This window comes from Danio rerio, chromosome 14 (genome assembly GCF_049306965.1).
Source record: "Danio rerio strain Tuebingen ecotype United States chromosome 14, GRCz12tu, whole genome shotgun sequence".
NCBI lineage: Eukaryota > Metazoa > Chordata > Actinopteri > Cypriniformes > Danionidae > Danio > Danio rerio.
The window spans coordinates 3,100,001-3,124,599 of NC_133189.1; the positions used below are offsets into that span (position 1 = coordinate 3,100,001).

Here is a 24,599-nt window from a genome sequence, read left to right on the forward strand (position 1 = left end):
ACACACACACACACAAACACACACACACACACACACAGGTTTCTGTATTTTCAAATTTATTGTGTTTCTCCCCATTGCTCACAGAAACCCATGTAAAAAAAATTGCCACTGTCCTAAAATACAGCAACAAAAATTCAAAGGAAGACTAGAATTTGATTTATAGTGGAAAAATGTGATTAAAAATAACTTAAATAGTTAAAAATTTGTCCAAAACAGGTTTGTCCTGTGACGTTAATTCAAAGAGGATAAACTAAATGTGTCCTGTCCAATCAGGACGCTTCAAGACTGTTCATTATTCAGGAAGAGCTCTTAATAGACAGATGGCACGCTTCTCTTCTGCAATCATGTTTGTGTTTTGAGCACGCACTGTCTGTAGAAAAAAAAATAGACTTTTCCTTTTCCAGATATCTCAAATCTTCCCTTGTTTCTCTTCAGCTCACCTAGTAGTCACCCAGATCAAACAGCTCCTCCTCTTCCTGATATTCCAAACCGTGGAAATCCACTCGGTAGCGCAGAATTCCTGAGAGAGCAACACGATGTGGTCAAAAAGAAACAATATTGTTTAATAGAGTAATGTCATTGGCCCATGAACACTTCCTGTTTGTTGTTAAACTATTTCATAGCAAGTCAGTTATATCTTAACATAATTACAGCAATCATAGCATTGGTTATCAATATGTGGACCTTTTTGGATTCTCGGAAGCTGTGTAAATTAAAAATGTAACACAGACAATACAATAGGACCATTGTTATTATTTACATCCCTCAAAATGGTCTATACAGTGTTGGGGAAAGTTACTTTTAAAAGTAATGCATTACCATATTGAGTTACTTCCCCAAAAGTAACTAGCTGCGTGTAGTGTTGTCACGATACTGAATTTCGGTATCAATTAGTACTGAAATTTTAAAATGTCTATTTCCTGCTTACATTTGAGCAGCTGATTTGCCATTGTGCTCATGTGCTCAACAGAAATGCAAACGTCATCAGTTAACCGGACGCAGCGCTGTTTACTGAGTGCAGACACACATACAGGGACACTGAAGCTGTTTAAAGGGCCATGAAGCCCCCTCGTTTCAGCAGGGTGTTTTCACACCTCTACTTAGGAAAAAGTCAGAAAAGTGGGCGTGTCCAGCTCTGTTTAGGGGGGAGTGTCGGAGGAACTAAAGTGGGAGGGTGTGGGAGTGTCTATTTGGGCACGCGCGAGTTTCAGAGTCAAAATACACACACACACACACAGGAGAAAGTGATGGTGATTAACCTACATGGACATCTGTAGTCGAATTATTTGCCAAATTATTAAATGGTGGACTTTAACTGCAGTTTGGCTCTTTCATTCAGGGAATTCATTCATGTCCCTCGCAACAAACGAGATATTTGATTCGAGGAACTGCTCTAAGCGTGTATTTTTCCTGCAATGTTTGATACCGCACGGCGAATGAGAGAAAAAAACCCTCAGCATTTCCCGGAAACTTAGATGCACACGGCAGGTAGCGTCAGAAAGCCGCGTGTGTTATTCCGGTCACAAAAAGCGGTGAAAACCCTACACGAGGTTAAAGTTTGGTTGTGGTGCCAACATGTTTACACTCAGTGCAATAGTTAACTTAGTTCGATACGAACAAACTGAATAAACAAAGAGCACTGGTCGCTCACTTACCAAATCTGTAGAGACAGGACAATCACCAGCAACTAGAGCCGCGTCTTTATTAAGAGGAGACTACAAGCGAATCCGGATCTCAGCGTTTGCAGATGAGAACAGCTCTCAGGTAAACAATGTTCCTCCTTAGACACGTAAGTTATTGTTGTCGAGCGTCGCGTACACTGTTAATCCACACGTGACTCCAGTTGAGCTCTCACAGAGAGAAAATGAAAACAAAACTTAACAGCAGCAAACTATAAAAGCAACACTTCACGCTTGTTTTGCCAACACAACGTGGCGTCTCTGTCGTCTAAACACTGTGACAGTAATGAATATTAATGAAGTTGCACAATAGAGCGCGCTGATTGGTTTGAACCAAGCCTTACTCATGCATTAATGCAGCACACTGTAAGACGTAATAAGACACACTCTGGCTCAGACGTCCAGTCTGCACGCTGGAATACACGCTATTATCTCATGACCGTGACGCAGCTTCAGAAATTTAGTTTCAAACCGGAAGTACGAATTTGCTTGAAATAACACAAAAACAACCAATTTACACTTTTTAGTGAAATATAGGTGTCCTAATAGTGTTTTTAGCAGTGTGGGACACATATACGACTGTCAACAGCTCAAAAAATTCGTTTTGGTGTTTCGTGACCCTTTAAAGCCGTGAAGATCAGCTGGTCTGTTTATGAGCTGACATACGAGCGATCCATCAAATCTTCCAGGCTTTAAGCCGCTCCAGTGTTCCTGTATATGGTTTTACAGTGGTGAACCGATGCCAAATCAAATATATTAAATTTTTTAAACTAATGCAATACTTTACTCGTCACTTAGATAAGTAATATAACTACATAACTCGCGTTTCTTGTAATGCATTACCCCTAACACTAGTTCTATATGGCTTGATTTGACATGACAAACATCATCTTTTATTTATCACACATTCAATGATGGCTCACCTCCGATTCCTCCGAAACCCTTGACGAACTGCGAGCCCTCTTGACTTTTGTCCGTCACGATCTCCAGAGTCGCTCCAAACTTCTTATAGTTACTGGCGAACCATTCGAGCAGCGGCATACACTCCATGAGCTCGTGTTCATGACCCGTCTGAAAACAACCCAACAAAACACACTCCTGATGATCAGTGAAAACAATAATTACATAAACATAATATAAAATGTAAAATTATGGCTATATATTGTATACATAGCTAATATGGGTATTGAAATTTGAGTTGGCTGTTCAGAAATTCGCATGATAACGTGCAGTTGGACAGGTGTACCTAATAAAGTGGCCGGTGAGTGTATGTAGGTATATACACTCCGAAAAAGAGAAAATATCCGGTAAGCGGCAGTTTTGTGGGCGCAAATGCCTTGTTGATGCCAGAGGTCAGAGTAGAATGTCCACACTGGTTCCAGCTGATAGAAAGGCAACAGTAACTCAAATAAGCGCTCGTTAAAACCGAGGTCTGCAGAAGAGCATCTCTGAACACACAACACGGCCTACCTTGAGGCGGATGGGCTACAGCAGCAGAAGACCACACCGGGTGCCACTCCTGTCTGATAAGAACAGGAAACTGAGGCTACAATTCACACAGGCTCACCAAAACTGGACAATAGAAGATTGGAGAAACGTTGCCTGGTCTGGTGAGTCTCCATTTCTGCTGCCACATTCGGACGGTCGGGTCAGAATTTGGCGTCAACAACATGAAAGCATGGATCCATCCTGCCTTGTATCAATGGTTCAGGCTGGTGGTGGTGGTGTAATGGTGTGAGGGAGGTTTTCTTGGCACACTTTGGGCTCATTACTACCAATTGAGCATTGTGTCAACGCCAAAGCCTACCTGAGTATTGTTACTGAACATGTCCATCCCTTTATGAGCATAGTGTCTCCATCTTCTGATGGCTACTGCTACAGCAGAGTAACACACCATGTCATAAAGCGTAAATCATCTCAGACTGGTTTCTTAACCATGACAATGAGTTCACTGTACTCAAATGGCCTCCACAGTCACCAGATCTCAATCCAATTTAGCACCTTTGGGATGTGGTGAAATGGGATCTTGGCATAATGGATGTGCAGCCGACAAATCTGCGGCATGATGCTATCAAGTCAACATGAAGCAAAATCTCTGAGGAATATTTCCAGTGCCTTGTTGAATCTGTGCCACGAAGGATTAAGTCAGTTCTTAAGGCAAAAGGGGGTCTAACTTAATAAGGTGTACCTAATAAAGCGGCTGATGAGTGTATATACTGTGTATATACCTATAATTATACATTTTTCTCTTATAATCATAACATTTTTAAACTTTAATTGCACTTAAAATGTTTTCTATGCAAATAATTCACTGCAAATTTGATTCAAACACCAAAACACACACACACACACACACACACACACACACACACACACACATTTTATATGTTAAAGCATTGCTAATTTAATAAAGCACGGGCTTTAATATAAAAAAAAGTATTTTAGATAAATGACAAAAGATTTGTGAGTCACTGATAGAAATATATGTGCATTAGAAATAAAAGTATGAATGTACAACTTAATTCAGCTCATCTCAACTTTATTTATATAGTACGTTTAAAAACACACAATCAAACTGCCTTAAAATGAATAAACAAAAATAAAAATACATGCAAAAAGGTGGCTAAATAACACAAATTTAAGAACTTACTAAAAATTTAAAAACTTACTGAAATGAAGTAAAACACATTAAGTAATAAATACACATGATATAAATAACACAATCACAAAAAATTTACTAAAATTAAAATGAAAATTGAAAATATCAAAATAGCCCTACAGAAAAAAACTGTTTAAACCAGCCTAGGCTGGTTGGCTGGTTTTAGCTGGTCGACCAGGCTGGTTTTAGAGGGGTTTTGGCCATTTCCAGGCTGGTTTCCAGCCATTTCCAGCTTGGTCTTAGCTGGTCAGGCTGGGAGATGACCAGCTAAAACCAGCTTGACCAGCCTAGCCAGGCTGGGAGCCCAGCCAAAACCAGCTATGTCCAGCTTAAACCAGGCTTGTCAAGCTGGTTTTAGCTGGATTTAGCTGGTCATTTTCCAGCCTGACCAGCTAAGACCAGGCTGGAAATGGCTGGAAACCAGCCTGGAAATGGCCAAAACCCCTCTAAAACCAGCCTGATTGACTAGCTAAAACCAGCCAACCAGCTTAGGCTGGTTTAAACTGGATTTTTCAGCAGGGAGAGCTTTAAAAAATATCAATATACTATATATTATATAACATTGGCAGTTTTCATGACATAATGAATGTGTATTAACAGATAGGTGTCTTTTTTTGTAGACAGACAACCTTTCACACACACACATACAACACACCTCTTTGTCTATGAAGTGCGATTTGTCCTTCTCCTGTTCTGGACTCAAATAAATGACTTTCTCATCTGAAACGCACAACAATGAGGAGACGTTACGCAGGAAACACTTCCGCTCTACACGCACACAATCTAATCTGATCAATCTGCTGAGGCAACAACCTGCAGTAACACTGAATGTAAGTCAGTACATGTGTTTACACTCCTTCAGATACTCCTGTTTACACTGAACACACACTCAGTATAATCTAATAACTAAACTAAAAACTTGAAAATATTATTTGAAATAAACCTTATGAGGGGGTGGCACGGTGGCTCAGTGGTTAGCACTGATGCATCACAGCAAGAATTTCGCTGGTTTGAGTCCCAGCTGGCCCAGTCGGCATTTCTGTGTGGAGTTTGCATGTTCTCCACATGTTGGTGTGGGTTTCCCCCACAGTCCAAAGACATGTGCTGTAGGTCAGTTGAATAAGCTAAATTCAAAATTGGTAGTGTATGTGTGTGAATGCGAGAGTGTATGGGTGTTTCCCAGTACTGGGTTGCGGCTGGAAGGGCATCCGCTGTGTAAAACATATGTTGGACAAATTGGTGGTTCATTCCACTGTGGCGACGCCTGATTAATAAAGCTAATAAAGGGACAAAGCTGAAGGAAAATGAATGAATGAATAAACATTATGGAAAAAAATGCAAATTTTATTCATTTTCCTTCAGCTTTGTCCCTTTATTAGCTTTATTAATCAGGCGTCGCCATTTAGGTCAACATTTAACATACATTTAACACACTTAAATAAATAAACATGAAATAAAAAATGATAAAATGACAAAACTACTAAATACTTAAAAGTCTGCTAAAATCACAGAGTCAAATCACATTAAAATACATACAGGGATATGTACAGGTTTTGCTGCTCAACCTGTACATAGCGAGACTCATTAAATATACCTGTTAAACAAACAAATAAGTAAAATAAACGTTATTAAATAATAATAATAATAATAGTAAAAATAATATTATTACACTTGTATATAATAAAAGAAAAAAGTCAATAAAATAAAAAAACACGTATTAAAGAATCAATTATTAAATAATACACTTATTAATGTGTATTACACTCATACATTTCTAGCCAGCTTTTTAGCAAGATTTCTGAGAAAACAACCATGCTTTATCTCTCTTATTACACAGCTACTTGCCACAAAACATAAAATTGACACGCAAAACATTGTTCTGAGCCATAATAGTTTATTTTTTCTTTCATTAAAATGCTAAGAGAAACTAAAAGCTAATGGAACATAGCGTAGAACTAACCAGTGTATTAGTCAGTCACAAGATGGCGCCAAACAGCCAAAAAAACGTAAAGCTGACAGAAATGAAAATGGCTGCATAAACCGACATATTATTCAGTCACAAGATGGCGCCAAACAGTCCAAAACAATCAAAAATCACAGCGTGACAGAGAAGCATATACAAATAAATGTGGATAGTATAGGGATGATGAACATATTCACTGATGGTCAAGAGAATTGGAAGTTTCCTGATGAGTCTGTGTTATGTATTGGTTGTTATTTCAGGATAACATACCTTGGAATGTCTCGATTAACCAATGAGCATTGAGTATTCCAGACAGCCGTGTTATAAGCATGTATAATGTGTGTGTGTGTGTGTTCAGGTATATGTGGTTAACAGGGACACAAATTTGTTTAATGACATGACTTAATGTACTCTATTTAGGTGGTTTACAGCATCACACCTCGTGTCTGTCTAACTCAAAACACTTACAAATCATACATAATGAAGTCTTTTAACATTAAAATTTCACCAACGAAGGATTGAGTTTGGGGTTGTGGCCATATCATAAGCGTTCTTTACTGTATAAAATACACTAGGCCAATGGAGTGTCCCGGTAAACCATGTATACAAGTATGTGTGTGTGTGTTTACCGTTCTTGGAGCCATTGAGCTCTGCTCCGTGTAGCTTTAAGACGTATCTCATTGTCTCCTGGTTTTCATAGACGATGAGAATTTCAACAGCTCCCATTTCCAGAGCCCTTAGTGTGTCCTCAACGCCGTAACAATACTTCCCAGTGTCCTGACTGATCTCGTCAAAGTACCGGCCTGAGACACAGAGAGCCATTAAAATCAATCAATCAATCAATCAATCAATCAATCAATCAATGAATCAATCAATCAATCAATCAATCAATTAATCCACCTTTATTAATATAGCACCTTATAGCGCTGAACAATATATCGTTTGAGCATTGATATCACAATGTGTGTATCCACAATAGTCACATCACAGGACTAGATTATTTTTTAAAGTTTAAAAAAAATCAAGATATTATTAAATATTAAGTTTATATTATTGAATAAAGCTATTTATACAATGATGACCATGTTATTTTACGTTTGATTGTTCAATTTCCATATTTAATTACTGTTAGATTTTTATTTTTGTTCTGTCGTATTTATTTGCGCTTGTAATTTATTATATTTTATTCAGATGCACGGCATAAAAAGACTTGATATTCCTAGTTGATCTAAATGAATGAAATCTTTCTGAATAGAGCCATTCAAATCATCTGGATTTATATCGCAATATATACCACAGCAAAACAAAACATCCAACCCAGGCTCATTCTGAAAACGTAGTCCTGTGGATGTTTCTGGAGGCCGCGAAATACGTCCCGGGAGGTACGTATTTTTGCAGTTTTTGTTTTCGCGAATCCGCGAGAGCAGGGCCGGAGTGGGACACCTTTTCAGCCCTGGAGTTTCAAGCCTCAGACCGGCCCACCTATATTAAAATGAGGTAATTTCCAAATCAGTTTCTAATGACACTATCACGTCTTTTTTTGAGAAAACAGCTGCTTTAGAACTTCAAATGTTCAACAACCCTAACAGTATTATATGTCTTAACAATGAAAACAACAAGTTACTCTAACAAGGATCGAACCCGGGTCCGCGGCGTCCTAATATAACGTGCTATCCGCTGGACCACAGTAGATGTGTTCATATTGGAGACACAACTGAGTTGTATAATCATTAAAATAGATGAAAAGAGAAGAGCAGCGGTGAAATAATGAATAAAAAGGCTGTGGTCAAGTAAATTAATAAATTTAAAAAGTGTGACTGCTGAGAGCAACAGATTCTGGAGCTAGGGACACTGGCCCTCGCGGCCAAAAAACGGACCGGCCCACCGGGAATTCTCCCGGTCCTCCCGATTAGCCAATCCGGGCCTGCGCGAGAGGCTGCTGTGTGTGATTTTTCGTATCTCAAATGTTTCTTGCTAGTGCCGTTCGCGCCTGCGATGTTCTTGCGTAAATCCACCAGAGGCCGCTGTCGAATGACCGTCTGGCTGACTAAACGAATGATTTACTGTGCGACCGGCCAATCGACTGACCCACTCTCCTCCTTCCCTGAACCCAACCAATTCTACCGATTGACCCGCCTACTTCCCTAAACCCAACCAACGATTTACAAAGGCCGTCCAGATAAAGAAAAGCCCTCGTCTGATTTTTGGATTTTTACCACATTCTCACCGTGTTATGAACTTGTTCACTTTATTTTTTTGGATTCTGTTTTTATCTTACCTGAGCCCCGTAGCATTCGCTTAAAAAATGAAATGCAGCCATACGTACCTCCGGCTACATAATTCGCGGTTTCCAGAAACGTCCGCCTACTACTCAGTCATTAGAAAAGTACGTTCTATGCAGTATGAATGTGAAAAGTATGAATAAAGTTCGTACGTACTACATCCGCCATTTTGTCATGATCACGTGCCCTACCTGCGTCAGTTGCATCGCTTCACTCCCATTCATGAATTCTCTCGCGAGGCATCATGGGATAGCGCAGCATGCATGGGATGCGCACTTCAGAATCTCGCCGTAAGTAGTAAGTACTTCTCGCATACTGATTTTAGAATTCTATGAATTCAGACATACTACTCGGCTCGCATACTGATTTTAGCGTACTATATAGTATGAAGGTATGCAGTTTCGGACGCAGCCTACGTTATCAGAGTGAGCCTGGGTTGAAAATACCGCAATGTCAGATTTGTCAATATCGTGCAGCCCTTGCACTTTATTACAACCAAGCTTGACCAAAGTGCTTTACATTGGAAAAAAACAATTCTACAACCCAATGCAATGATTTTTTAAATAAACATTATTTAAAAAAATCCCATTAACATTTTAAATAATAAGTGGTATCAATATCGGTATCGTAATTTTTTTTTACAAAAAGTATCTGTATCGTATCGCATAAAAAAATTGTGGTATCGCCCATCTCTAGTGCATAATCAATATCAAGTCAATATAACTCATTTTATATAACATATTTTAATTTTAATAATAAATTTGCACAAATTAAGGAACTGAAATGTTTTTTTTTTAAATATTATAATGATCATCAATGTTTACCTATTAACTTCTTCTCCTGCATGAACTTAACATTGATCAGGATCTCAGCGGAGAGCTCGATGGCCTGATTGAAGCCATTTTCTCCCCCGTAACAGATGTCCACCAGCTTCAACACTTTCACCTGCAACCTCTGCAACCAATCAGAGAAAACAGACTTCAGCCAATCACAGGAAAAACTGCAGTGTCAGGAAAGCACACTACTTCTGCATCTCGACAAAATCCAACGTTTAATTCTGATTCACATCCAGTTTTCCATGTTTACAGTTTTTAATGAACGCAAAAGCAAGGGAATATATATGTGAGATGAGCCTTTGGTGTCTCCAGAATGTGTGTAAAGTTTCAGCTCATAATGCCTATTAGAATACTTATTTTACCCTGCTGAAAATGATCAATTTTGGGGTCAGAACCAATTGTAGCCTGTGCCTTTAAATGCAAATGAGCTGGCTCTCCCCGCCCACCATTTCGATGTGCATGTCTGCTTCTCCTGCGTCATGTCAGATAAACAACACAGTCAGTGACAGAGACAGACACGGATGAAGCAGAGATCCGGTTTCTGAGTCAAAAATACCACAGTACCACTGAACTAGGATGTTTTCCCAATTCTACTACGGAGACTTTAATATGTGCCTGTCAATCAATTGGGTGGGCGGGGAATTCAAAATCTCAAAATATAATAATAATAATTGTCAATGGGGCAGCACGGTGGCGCAGTGGGTAGCACAATTGCCTTACAGCAAGAAGGTCGCTGGTTCGAGCCCCAGTCGTCGTTTCTGTTTGGAGTTTGCATGTTCTCCCTGTGTTTGCATGGGTTTTCTCCGGGTCCAAAGACAAGTGCTATAGTTGAATTGGGTCAGCTTAATTGTCTGTAGTGTATGTGTGTGAAAGAGTGTGTATGGATGTTTCCCAGTGATGGGTTGCAGCTGGAAGGGCATCTGCTGCATAAAACATATGCTAGATAAGTTGGCGGTTCATTCCGCTGTGGCGACCCCAGATTAATAAAAGGGACTAAGCCGAAAAGAAAATGAATGAATGAATGAACGATCAAATGGATCTGCTCATGCGTTTATAAAACTTCACTTACAGCCGACAACACAAACCAGTTTTCTTACCGGGTCGAACATGTCCGACTGGCTGAGCTCCGTCTTGAAGTCGGCAGATCCGGCCAGCACCAGTCCAACCACATTGACTTTATCATTGGACACGTAGAGCTGCACGGCCGTCTCTGCAACCTTCCTCACATAATTATGCCTCTTCTCCATCCTTAACCGAGCAAAACGCAGAGCAGACTGACCTCCCCTTCCTGAAATCATTACAGGTTTAGGTGTACCTCATTATGAGCATCAGCTTAATTGAAAGCGTTAGCAGAAACTCCAACAGATTTGAGCTAAGGGAGTGTAAGTAAAAATTTTCATTTTTCGGTTAACTATCCCTTAGGGCTCTATTTTGACGGTCCATGCGCAGAGCGCAAAACGCAGGGCTTTCAGGGCATGTCAGAACGCATTTTTGCTAATTTAAGGACGGGAAAATCTGCTTTGCGCCGTGGCGCATGGTCTAAAAGGGTCGAGTTTATTTTCTTAATGAGTTATAGGTGTGTTTTGAGAATAAACCAATTAGAGTCTCATCTCCCATTCCCTTTAAGAGCCAGCTGCGTCACGCCAAGAGCGCATTCGCTATTTACAGGACGTAAAGTAAGTCTAAGTGGAAAAAATGAGCATTTCACAAGCAAACAGTTAACAGTTTTTTTTTTTTTTTTTTTACAGAAAACTGTTAAACAGAGCATCTACTGCCTGAGAATGAGAGATAATGGATCACTTTCACTTTCGCTCTTGGATAGGGAAACCTTTACGCACAGACATCAATTAGCCTATAAATAATTACTTTTGTTTGTAATTTGTAAAGCGCAAATATTCGTTTCAAAACTATTTCTAAATTCAGTTCTAATTTCCAGCAATCGCATAAAAGAATAATAATAACAAAATGTGCTCAAAAACCTGAGTTATATCCTAAAACACATGCTGTGCCCCATATGGTCTAAAACCTGACAGGTGGGCAAATCTAAGCTTTTTTTTAATAAAACAAATATAAATATGGATAAAATAAATAATACTGCTAATAATAATAACATTATACAAAAGCAAATTGTTATGAATGAACTGAAAAAGCCTCCCGAGATGAAGAAGACATAAAAGCAGTGATTTTTCATATTTATGTAGGCTAGAAAATAATGTTTTGTAATATTTTAATCCTTTATATTTATATCCTATATCTATTCTTATTATATCCTATATATATCCTTAATATTTAATTTTTTTCATATGTAAAAATATTTATCTCTCTTGAGTGCATTAAGCAGTGTGTAAGCGAGGCGCAACTCTGCGCCGGAGTTTAGACCGGGTTAGTTTTGGTCTAATGAAAAATCTATTATAGTTTCTCAAAATAGCAACGCGCCAGCAGTGCGCCAGCGGTCCACCTTCCTTTTTAGACCAGAACGCCTATGTGCGCACATATGAGCGCTAATGCATTTGCTATTTAAACAGCGTAGCGCAACGCCTCAATGACTCTTGCGCCAAGCTGAAACTAGCAAAAGACTATTGCGTCACGCCTTGCGCCACACTGCGCCGAGTGTATGATAGGGCGCTTAGTGTCTGTTCATGATAATTACCGTGTTTTTTGGGCAGGTCCACAGTGAATTTGTGCAGCACTTCTTTGGTGTTTCCCTGTAGAGTCCCGAACAAAGCTCCACTACCATCAATAACAATGAAGCCAAACTTACTGTCGTCTGTCAATAGTGCCATCAGAGCCTAAAAGAAAGATTGAATGCAGCATTGCCAAATATACTGATCTTCATAAAACACACTGAATTTGCACTGTGATTTTACCTCGGTGTGGAACTTGTTGTCACAGAGGTACAGTGAGGTGTTGATGGGTTTAAAAGGCTCAAAGTCGATGTTGACTTTCTTCTCTTTGCCTTCATCTGTCACTATAGTCCCGCAGTAAACCACCAGACCATTATGTGGCACTGCAGGAGAACCCAAAATGCTCAATAACACTTTACAATAAGGATGCATTAGTTAATTTCATCATAGAGTTTTATATACACTACCTCACAAAAGTCTTGTCGCCAGGGGCGTCGCTAGACGTGCCCCAGTAAAAATCGCCAGTGCCCCAGTAAATGCTTTGAGATTTGATTTACATTATATGCGAAGTGTATTTATTAAGAGTGGTATACCCAGAATAAAGACGCTATTCTCTATGTGCAACTGAACAAACGCTGGTGAAAGCAATGCAGTTTAATTAAAATCAAACTGACGCATCTCTGCATGTGTGCAGAAAACCCTACATTGCATGTTCTCCGCATGTTGGTGTGGGTTTCCACCGGGTGCTCTGGTTTCCCCCCATAAGCCAAATACATGCGGGTAAACTAAATTAGCCGTAGTGTATGAGTGTGTGTGTGTGATTTTGAGAGTGTATGGGTGTTTGCTGGGTTGAGGCTGGAAGGGCATCCGCTGCGTAAAACATATGCTGGAATAGTTGGCGGTTTATTCCCCTGTGGTGACCCCTGATAAACCAAAGACTGAGCTAAAGAAAAATGAATGAATAAAATCATGTTATGATATGATTATAATCATGTAATATTTTTTTATCACTATTATGTCGCTCAAAACATCTGTAACCTCAGACTGAAGTAATTGACAGTGTTACGAGTAGTGTAGTGTAGGCTTGTGTGTGTGGTGTTTCTCTTTCGCTCTCTCTCTCTCTTTCTCTTGCTCTCTCTCTCTTTCTCGCTCTAAGTATTCGCAGGTGCAGCGGATTACATTGGGACGGATCGTGATTGGCGCTTGGATTGGCGGCGGCTATAAAAACCTGCAGAGAACATGGGTTCGATGGCTCCCCGCTCTCTCTCGATTTTCCCCGCTTGAGAACGTGATCCAATGAGTGTTTGCTTGTATCTCTTTGTGGCTTTGTGAGATGCCGTTGTGTTAATTTTTAACCAGCGATTGAAGCCCGGTTTTCCTGTCGGGCTTGGAGCATGCAGGGAGGTTTGGTGCCTTATTTGTTATTTTCGTTTTCTCCTGTGTTTGTTAGTAGGGAGGTAAGTTTTCTGTATTTTATTGTATTTGTTTTCTAGGGAAGTTTAATCTAATTTAGTTAGCTTGGTATATTGTCATTTATTTTGAACCCCTCCTGATGTTATTTTTTTGCTCCTTATTTCTGTAAATAAATCATATTTACTTGTTAATTCTCAGTGGTTGTGTTTTTGGTATATATTTTGGGGAGAGAGAGCGCGGGGGCACCAGGGATTATATTTTTAATCCCCGTTATTTTGTTACGTTTTGGTTAAATCTCTTTTTGATTAAGGATTTTTAATTTATTTCGTAACAACAGCTAGAAAACGATTGTATGTTCCATTATGAGTAAGGGTTTGTGAGTGTGTATACTTGAAAATCAATTAAAAGTAAACAATTAAAAGCAAACACACACACACACATACACACACACACGTTTGTTTTTGTGAAAAGTGGGGACATTACATAGGTTTCCATTCATTTTATACTGTCCAAACCGTATATTTTATTGCCCTCACCCGACCCCTAAACCCAACCATCACAGGAGTCAGTGACCAGCTTTACTCTCTGATTAAACTCATTTTGTGTGATTTATAAGCATTTTGAGAAATGAGGACGTCACCAATGTCCTCACATTTCACCTCCTTTTTGTAATAGCTGTGTCATACCCATGTCATTATACAGATTTGTGTCCTGATATGTCACAAAAACACACACACACACACACACACACACACACACACACACACACACACACACACACACACACACACACACACACACTCACCTTTGCTGTAGAGTTTGAGTCTCTGCTGGACTGAAGTAATGGCTCCCAGCACTGACAGTCGGTTTACTCGACTCTTGATGTTGGACGCCGTACCAAACTCATCGGCCAACATCTTGGCCACTCTGGAGATCTGATCTTTAGGAGGAACGATGAGCGAGATCATGCTGGTGCCATTCCTGACAGAGAAAAAAAACACAGACTCCAGTGTCATTCAGCCCTGCAGATCCATCACCGTGGCAAATTACTGCCAATTAAACAATTTACTAAGAGAATAGCGGAGAGAAAAGCTGCTCGCATTAAAAACGCTATATTCGTTCATTCATTTTCTGCCACTTTCTAGGGCCGGGTCGCAGGGGCAGCAGTCTTCCCAGAAAACCCCAGACTTCCCTCTCCTCAGACACTTCCATCAGCTCCTCCGGTGGGATCCCAAGGCGTTCCCAGGCGAGCCGAGAGACATCCAGCATCTCTTCAGCGTGTCCTGGGTCTTACCTGAGGCCTCCTCCTGGTGGGACATCCCTGGAATACCTCCCTAGTTAGGCATCCAGGAGGCATCTGAAACAGATGCCCGAGCCACCTCAGCTGACTATTCTCCATGTGGAGGAGCAGTGGCTCTACACCGAGCTCTTCTCGGGTGACAGAGCTCCTCACCCTATCCAGAAGAGTGCGCCCTGCCACCCTTTGAAGGAAACTCATTTCGGCCGCTTGTATCCGATATCTTGTCCTTTCAGTCATGACCCAAATCTCATGACATTTAGGTGAGAGTAGGAACGTGGATTAACTGGTAAATTGAAAGCTTTGGCTTTCGGCTCAGCTGCTTCTTTACCACATACATCGACCGCATTACTGCTGCACCATTCCACCTGTCAATCTCACGTTCCATCCTTCCTTCACTCGTGAACAAAACCCTGAGAGACCTAAAGTCCTCCACCTGGGGTGAGGACTTTCCTCCAACCTGGAGATGGCAAACCACCTTTTTCCAGGGGAAACCACTTCAGAGCTCTTAATTATAGTAACACACATTTTTTTGACAGTAACAGTCATGACGTTGTAAGGGAAGAATTGTAATTAATTTGATTACTTATTACTGAAAAAAGTAACGCCGTTAGTAATGCCGTTTATATTTATAGCGCCGTTATTCCCATCACTGGTCACTAGTGGGCAGAGCTTTCCCCTTTGATGACATGAACAAAGGGAGAAAATAACTCATGGCTGGTTATATTTCAACCCAGGCTCATTCTGAAAACATAGTCCTGCGGACGTTTCTGGAGACCGTGAATTATTTAGTTGGAGGTACGTATGGCTGCATTTCATTTTCTTAAGCAAATGCTACGGGGCGGTGTGACGCCATTCCCTTCCGCGCTTGCCGGCTGACCACTGACTATGCATTTCCCGCCGCAACCAGTTTGTCCGGTTAGCTCGTCATGTACGTCGGCGGACTTGAGATGCAGAGAGGAGCTGACCATGTCAAAGATGACCGGGTTCGTGTCCGGGGAAGATCGGTTCCAGAAATCAGGTAAGACAAAAACAGAATCCAAAAAATAAGGTGAACAAGTGAATAACAGGCTAAGAATGTGGTAAGTTTCGAAATTGTGGTAAAAATCAGACGAGGGCTTTTCTTTTTCTGGACGGCTTTTTTTTGTAAATTGTTTGTTGGATTTAAGGAAAAGTAAGCTGGCGGGCGGGTCAGTCGGTAAAACTGCTTGGGTTTAGGGAAGGAGGAGGTAGAAGGGTCGGCCGATTAAACAAGTCGCCAAGTCAATCATTCAGCCAGTCGGACGTACGGTGGTTCCACAGCAGCCTCTTGTGTTTACGCAATAACGGCACTCGCGAGAGACGTTCGACATGAGAAAAAGCGTGCACAGCGGCCTCTTGCGGATTCGAGAAAACAAAAACTGCACAAATACGTACCTTCCGGGACGTAGTTTGTGGGCTCTAGAAACGTCCGCCAGACTACGTTTTCAGAATGAGCCTGGGTTTTTATATTCACACACTTTTGCCACGCAACTGTGTTTACAAGTGATTTTTTTTAATCTAAAACTGTGAAATAAGCAGATCTTTGACAAAAGGAGACAACAAAAAGCAAAAAGCAAATTACGCTTCTGTTCTGAAAGTGGCAAATCAATGCCATTCCTAAGTTTTTTAAATATATTTGTTCAACATATTTTGCAATTAAACATAACTTACAACTTCATACAACTAAATTTAAACCCCAGTCTGGCAAGTGCACTTCAACAACACATCTTGTATCATTTAAGAAATGGTTCACTATGTGTAGAGAGAGTAGGTGGTGTTTAGTGGCCGTCTGAATGCTCTTAACCACATGATCGTCTAGACAGCAGACGTGTTTTTTAAGCTGCCTCTGGAGATGGTCTAAAGTGGACAATTTTAAAAAGGTTTCAGCCACAGTTCACCCCTGTGTATGTCACATCGCTCACTTGTGATCTGGCCAATAAATAAGCATTTTAAATACAGATTTTAACAGGGCTCAAGAGGGTTATTTATTAATTGTTTAAAAAAAAGAAAAAAAGAAAAAACAGCTCGCCCACTTGTCAAACACCAATAAAGTTTTCTGAACAGCACTGTTTGTAATGTAAATTTTATCATGTTTTTATTTAAGGAAATGTTTAACTGATATTTTAAAAGTATCTCCTGAATGAATTTTAATGCCTTATATGAATCTTAAATGTCCAATATACAGTAGGTTATTGTGAACTGTATGACTTTGGTTATTTGTTTTCACCATAAAGACAAGCTTGCTGCTGATATTGCATTAAAAACATCATTAATAAATAAATAAAAATAAACAAATAAATAAATATTTAAATATCAGAATATTCAGACCCAGGTTCATTCTGATTATATACCCATTTCTAAAGAGCGCCAAATATGTCCAAAGAGGTAATTGCAAGTTTTGTTTTAGGGAATCCACTAGAGGGCGCTGTGTGCGCTTGTTCAGATTTAGGATTTCTCTCACGAGTGCCATTAGCACCTGCTGTTCTTGCGTAATCCACCAGAGGTCGCTGTCGACTGACAGACTGACTGACCAATCGACTGACCCACCCTCCTCCTTCCCTAAACCCAACTAATAGTGTTTCCAAAAGCACCAATTGACCAGCGCTCACCCACTTCCCTAAACCCAACACAGTGTTTTCAAAAGCAATCCAGAAAAAGAAAAGCCCTTGCCTGATTTTTTTAAATCACATTTTTAGATTTTTACCACATTCTCACCCTAATATTTATTAATTGTTGTGCTTTTCGTTGTTGTCAGACTGCCTGACTGACTGACCAATCTACTGACCCACCCTCCTCTTTTCCCAAACCCAACCAATATTGTTTTCAAAAGCACTGATTAACCAGAGCCCACCCAACGCCTTCCCTAAACCCAACCGCAATCCAGAGAAAGAAATGCCCTCGCCTGATTTTTACCACGTTTTCAGATTTGACCACATTCTCACCCTGTCATTTACTTGTTTATTTTATTTTTTGCCTTCTGTTTTTGTCTTACCTGATTTCTGAAACCATTCTTCGGCAGACTCGAACCCTCTGCGTCTCAAGTCCCCCATTATACAAGGCAAGCTACTGGACAAACTGGTGGCAGCGGAAAAGCTGTCCACACAGAGGTAAGTGTTCAGCTGGTAAGCATGAAAACGAATAGCGTAACACCGCCCCATAGCGTTTGTGTTAGAGATGAAAAGCAACCATACGTACCTCTGGCTACATGATTCATGGGCTACATTTTCAGAATGAGCCTATGTTGCATTTAGTTTTCACCATGAAGGCAGGCTTGCTGCTGACAGTGCATTAAAAATAAATAAATAAATAAACAAACAGAAGCAAAATGTCTGAATAGTTCTTTCATTATAAAGTGTTTTAAATGTTTATTAGATAGTTTTATTTCTTTATTTATTCATTTATTTGTTTGTTATTAGATAGTTTTATTTCTTTATTTATTCATTTATTTATTTGTTATTAGATAGTCTTATTTATTTATTTGTTTGTTTATTAGATAGTTTTATTTCTTTATTTATTCATTTATTTGTTTGTTATTAGATAGTTTTATTTCTTTATTTATTTATTTGTTTGTTTGTTATTAGATAGTTTTATTTCTTTATTTATTTATTTGTTTGTTTGTTTATTAGATAGTTTTATTTCTTTATTTATTCATTTATTTGTTTGTTATTAGATAGTTTTATTTCTTTATTTATTCATTTATTTGTTTGTTATTAGATAGTTTTATTTATTTATTCATTCATTTATTTGTTTGTATATTAGATAGTTTTATTTATTTATTTATTTATTCATTTATTTATTTGTTATTAGATAGTTTTATTTATTTATTTATTCATTTATTTGTTTGTTTATTAAATAGTTTTATTTATTTATTTATTCATTTATTTGTTTGTTTATTAGATAGTTTTATTTATTTATTCATTTATTTGTCTGTTATAAGATAGTTTTATTAATTTATTTATTCATTTATTTGTTTGTTTATTAGATAGTTTTATTTATTTATTCATTCATTCATTCATTTGTTTGTTTATTAGATAGTTTTATTTATTTATTTATTAATTCATTTGTTTGTTTATTAGATAGTTTTATTTATTTATTTATTCATTCATTTGTTTGTTTATTAGATAGTTTTATTTATTTATTCATTTATTTGTTTGTTATTAGATAGTCTTATTTATTTATTTATTCATTTATTTGTTTGTTCATTATATAGTTTTATTTATTTATTTATTCATTCATTCATTTGTTTGTTTATTAGATAGTTTTATTTATTTATTTATTCATTCATTTTTTTTCTTTTCTGCTTAGTCCATTTATTAATCTGGGGTTGCCACAGCGGAATGAACCACCAACTTATCCAGCATAAATTTTACACAGCGGATACCCTTCCAGCTGCAACCCATCAGTGGAAAACATCCATACAAACTCATTTCCACACATACACTATGGCCAATTTAGCTTACCCAATTCAATTGACTTGTGGGGGAAACCGGAGCACTCTGAGGAAACCGACGGAGAACATGCAAACTCCACGCACTCAGCAGAGGCTCGAACCAGCGACCTTCTTGCTGTGAGGCACTGCATCGCCCTATTTATTTATTTAATTATTAAAGACTGTTTTAGAGTACCTTCCCCAACATTGTTTTCTAATTGCAACACTGTATTTGTTTTGGCATTGCCTTCTATACATGTTATGAAGCATCGTGACACCTTTTAAGGGCGCCTAGATGGTCAGCTCACTATATCATGGTTCAAAGTCAGAAAGACACCAAGAGGCCAAAGCCGTCAGTGTTGTCAGCTGAGAAAAGTGGCATTTCTAGAATTCTCTTACACACACACACACACACACACACACATATACACACACTCCTAACTTCAAACGGTCGGTTTACAGTGTCCACACCGAGCTCTGAATAGGAATCAGGGTACCAAAACACCGAGCAAACACAAGGCAGTCCAGTTTATTTACATACCCACACATGCATGAAGGGCAGAGAGATTCAGTTGCTGATGTGGATTCATTACTCAACATTATATGACAACTATTTTATGTGCTTGTGAGCATGAAACACTCCTGTCTTGCACACACACACACACAAGCTTTACCCTTGAATGAAGGTCTGTTGAGACGCTCAACATAACAGAATGAAAGCATGCGTGCCAAATAAACACTCATGCCAATGACGCATTTACACACACTGCCATGTATGTTTCACCCTTGATATAAAGCTCATAGATACAGAATATACTAACATTATGTAGGACTGTGCAATATTAAAATATACAGTCTGAATGAGTTTAGAATATTTTTATAGGCTGATTACAATATTATATTTGCACATATACATTAGATTAGTCAGTACCAAAGCCAAAACTGGAACTAATCTAATAAAACAACTGGTGACACTTTATTTTGATGGTCCATTTGAGTATTATTGGACTCTCTGCTTAATATCTGCTGATGCTGCTCCTTTAACAGACATTAAACTGACTATAAGAAACCTTGCAAGTGCATGTCAGCTTACACTAACCCTAACCCCAACCTCACAGTCTGTTTATAATCTAATGAATTAGTTTAGTCTTTAATTATTAAATAAATAAATAGGGCGATGCAGTGGCACAGAAGGTAGTGCTGTCGCCTCACAGCAAGAAGGTCGCTGGTTCGAGCCTCGGCTGAGTGCGTGGAGTTTGCATGTTCTCCACGTTCGTGTGGGTTTCCTCAGAGTGCTCCGGTTTCCCCCACAAGTCCAAACACATGCGCTATAGTTGAAATGGGTAAGCTAAATTGGCCGTAGAGAATTGGTTGGCATGTAGATGCAACGTAACTTAAATTCAGCAAATGAACCTTCAAAATAAAGTGATCAAAAAAATTAAGATTACAGCCAAAAAACGAGTACACCGATACTAGCTCAGTCGCTGGACCAGTTGGCATTTCTGTATGGAGTTTGCAAGTTCTCCCCATGTTGGCGTGGGTTTTCTCCGGATGCTCCGGTTTCCCAGACACGTTCAAAAACATGCGCTGTAGTTGAAATGGGTAAGCTAAATTGTCTGTTGTGTATGTGTGTGAATGAGAGTGTATGGTGTTTCCCAGTACTGAGTTGCAGCTGAAAGGGCGTCTGCTGTGTAAAACTTATGCTGGATAAGTTGGCGGTTCATTCCGCTGTGGCGACCCCTGATTAATTAAGGGACTAAGCAGAAAAGAAAATGAATGAATAAAATTGGCCGTAGTGTACACTGTTAGACCTTACCAGGTGTTTTTACAGTAGAATACTGGCAACACTGTTGCCAGCCACTCACTGTAAAAGTTCGGTTACAGTAAGTAACTGGCAACAGTGTTGCCAGTTAATTATTGTAACTGATCCATTACAGTGAGTGGCTGGCAACAGTGTTGCCAGTTATTTACTGTAACTGAACCATTACAGTGAGTGGCTGGCAACAGTGTTGCCAGTTATTTACTGTAACCGAACCATTACAGTGAGTAGCTGGCAACAGTGTTGCCAGTTAATTACTGTAATAGAGCAGCAGTGGTAACTAACTGGAAACTGTGTACAGTTAATTACTGTATTGTAGTGTTACAAATCACAGCATTATACTGCATACACATTAATAGTATATCATATATAGTTATTGTAGTGTTTCTAAAATTAATCAGTATTCTTAGCTGTTATTTAAAAACAGAAGGCATAACATTTTTCAGACAAATTTATTTTATTGTTTTGGCACCAAACAAATAAATAACAGAAAAAGTATAACAAAATTAAGAAATCAGCAGATATAAATATTTTCTTGCATATTACAGGTCTGCACAGTAAGGCTGCGGTCACACTAACATTTGAGCATGCAAAATTCTGTCATACTGCACTGCGAAGTGGAATTAAACAAAGCGAGTAGTGGAATTAAACAAAATAATTAGAGATTGAAAAAACAAGCCAGAGAGGTCATGTTTTGATCTTTGATTGGTATTAAGCAATCACATGATGTGATTTCGCATGTCAGCTTTCTCCAAGATTGAACTTTCCAATGCTGCGAATTATGAAATTTGTCGCATGAGCTATCATTCCAGGTCTGCAGTACTCACATGCGTATGAATGGAAGTCTATAGGGAGAAAAGTGCAGTGTGACCGGGACTTTAATCTGTAACTCTAATTAAACACACCTGATCAAACTAATTATGGCTTGTTAGAAATCTACAGGTAATGTTGAAGCAGGGTGGGAACTAAACTCTGCTGCGCTGCAGTTCTCCAGGAACTTGGAGTTTGACCCCCATGGTATACAGCAGGGGTGCTCAATCCTGTTCCTGGAGATCTACCTTCCTGCAGATTTCAGTTGCTACCCGTATCAAACACACCTGCCTGTAATTATCAAGTGGTGTTCAGGTCCTAATTAATTGGTTTAGGTGTGTTTGATATGGATAGCAACTGAAATCTGCAGGAAGGTAGATCAGCAAATGAACAGCAAAAACACAACATAATAATTTTAAATTTTAAAGTTTTAAATAATTAAAAACTGTGTTAAATCTCAATAAAAAGTTTAAAATAATTATAAAAAATAAAAATAAAGTTGGCAACACCAAAAAACCAAAGGATCCAATCTTTTATTGTTATAATTATCTCATGACAACAAACTTTTATATTGTTTCTAATATAAATTCATAGGTGGAAACACTGCTCTGAAAAATGCTTAGCAACAAACTCACAACCTGGGACCGGACAGTGGAGCTTTTGTGTGTGGATGGCTATGTGTATCATGTTTTTTTGATTCCCTGTGATGATGTGCACATGTTACCTTACTGAGATGAAGGAATTTAATTTTGGCTTAGTTGCGAGAAAGATACATACAACTGTTAGCATCTGTACATTATGACAATATGCAATATCCAATAAATGCATATACTTAAACAAAAGTAATGTAAGAAGTTATATGAGGAGAGGTTAACTAGCTAACAATGTAGCTTTCAAGTACACAGTTCAAGATGTATTTATCTATTACTTATTTTAGAAACCCTTAAAACATTTGAACACATTTTACTTACTCATTCTAGATTCTTATTTAAAGCCTAATACATATCAGACTCTACATCTGAATTGATGGACAGAGAATAGAGCACACTCAGCAGTAAACAAATCAAACACCTGGCTCCCTTAAAGGGCCAGCATTTTCTGAAAACTCTTTCTAACACCTTTGTGTTTAGAATAAGACAGACAGCCTGTGGGAGTGTGTGGTGATGCCTAAATCATTGTTTTTTTTACAGTTATTTACTGCACAATCTACAGAGTAACAGTGCAGTTATACTAATTAAACACACCTGATCAAACTAAATCTAAAGGTAGTTTGTTGAAGCAGGGCTGGAACTAAATTCTGCTGGGCTGCGGCCCTCCAGGAGTTTGACACCCCTGGTACATACTGTAGCATATTTTCAAAGGAACTGCCTACATTTATCACAATCATGCACATATCATTGAATAAAAACAATAAAAATATAAAAACTTCATCCAAAGCAAAAAAAAATAAAAAATAAATAAATAAATAAATAATCTGATCCTCATGTTGTTTCAAACCTGTAGTAAAAAAAAAATAAATAAAAAAATAACCTGATTAATACATTTATTTAGGAAAGTCTTTATACTATACTGTTAATGCCACTTTTACCTACTTCATTTAAAGTTTTCCAAACAAATTCATTGAGTCTCTGTAAAAATGTATGTACGTGCTGTTTAAGATATTTTTTAAATAACACATTTTTACTAGTTATTTAGCAAAATACTAATATTCAGCTTAAAGTGCAATTTAAAAGCTTAACTATAGGCTAAACTAGGCAAATTAGATTAATTATAGAAAAGTAAACAAAGTTATAAAAATGATTGTGATAATTTGGTTGCTTTGTGCATATCTTTGCCTTTAAATGCATTTTGTCGATATCTTTAACTTTTTTATTATCTGTGACATTGACATTGGTTGACTCCTGATACTCAATGTTAAAAACATAAAAGGAACCAAAGAAAACACAGAGATGGCTGCAGAGAAATTTAGCTTATCAATGCATTGTCTCACTTTCTCCTCAATACTGACCATACACATACCAAAACCGAACAGTATATATATATATATATATATATATATATATATATATATATATATATATATATATATATATATATAGCAACATAAAGCATCAGAGTACATGGGGTAATAATGGTTGAGCAGTAATTTACCATTTATTATCGCAGTAACTATCTGTAATGGGTACATGAAGTAAATTACTGTAATTTATTCTTTGCACTACAAAATTTCATACAAATGCTGCTCCTTTTACAGTAAAATACTGTTTCCTTTTATTACAGCAAAGCACTGGCTATTTTACAGTTATTTACTGCATAATCTACAGTAAGGGTTAACAGTGTATAAGTGTATGTGTGATTGAGTGTGTATGGGTGTTTCCCAGTACTGGGTTGCAGCTGGAAGGGCAGCCGCTGCGTAAAACATATCCTGGATAAGTTGGCGGTTCATTCCGCTGTGGCGACCCCTGATTAATAAAGGGACTAAGCAGAAAAGAAAATGAATGAATGAATTTGGCCATAGTGTATAAGTTTGTGTGTGAATGAGTGTGCATGGGTGTTTCACAGTACTGGGTTGCAGATGGAAGGGCAGCCGCTGCATAAAACATATGCTGGATAAGTTGGCGGTTCATTCCGCTGTGGCGACCACTGATTAATAAAGGGACTAATGCTGTTTTCACACCAGATGCAGAACGAGCTAATAAATTGAGATATTCGCGCATATATAGCCGCGTAAACATTTGAGTTAACTCGTTTCATTCGCGTGTCAAAT

At 38.4% G+C, this 24,599-nt stretch overlaps 1 protein-coding gene across 2 annotated transcripts in view; it reads right to left on the reverse strand.

Annotated features, from left to right (window-relative positions):
* Positions 1 to 39: 39 nt before the first annotated feature.
* The window catches only part of etf1a (eukaryotic translation termination factor 1a), a 30,019-nt gene continuing 5,459 nt past the window's right edge, over positions 40 to 24,599 (reverse strand). The window contains 9 exon segments of one of the 2 annotated variants that reach the window (NM_001111171.1): positions 40 to 520; positions 2,603 to 2,777; positions 4,994 to 5,058; positions 6,931 to 7,104; positions 9,408 to 9,537; positions 10,517 to 10,707; positions 12,070 to 12,208; positions 12,287 to 12,426; positions 14,262 to 14,437. In NM_001111171.1, the coding sequence (NP_001104641.1) occupies positions 441 to 520; positions 2,603 to 2,777; positions 4,994 to 5,058; positions 6,931 to 7,104; positions 9,408 to 9,537; positions 10,517 to 10,707; positions 12,070 to 12,208; positions 12,287 to 12,426; positions 14,262 to 14,437 (1,270 nt within the window). In that variant the 3' untranslated portion in view covers positions 40 to 440. 2 annotated transcript variants of the gene reach the window in all.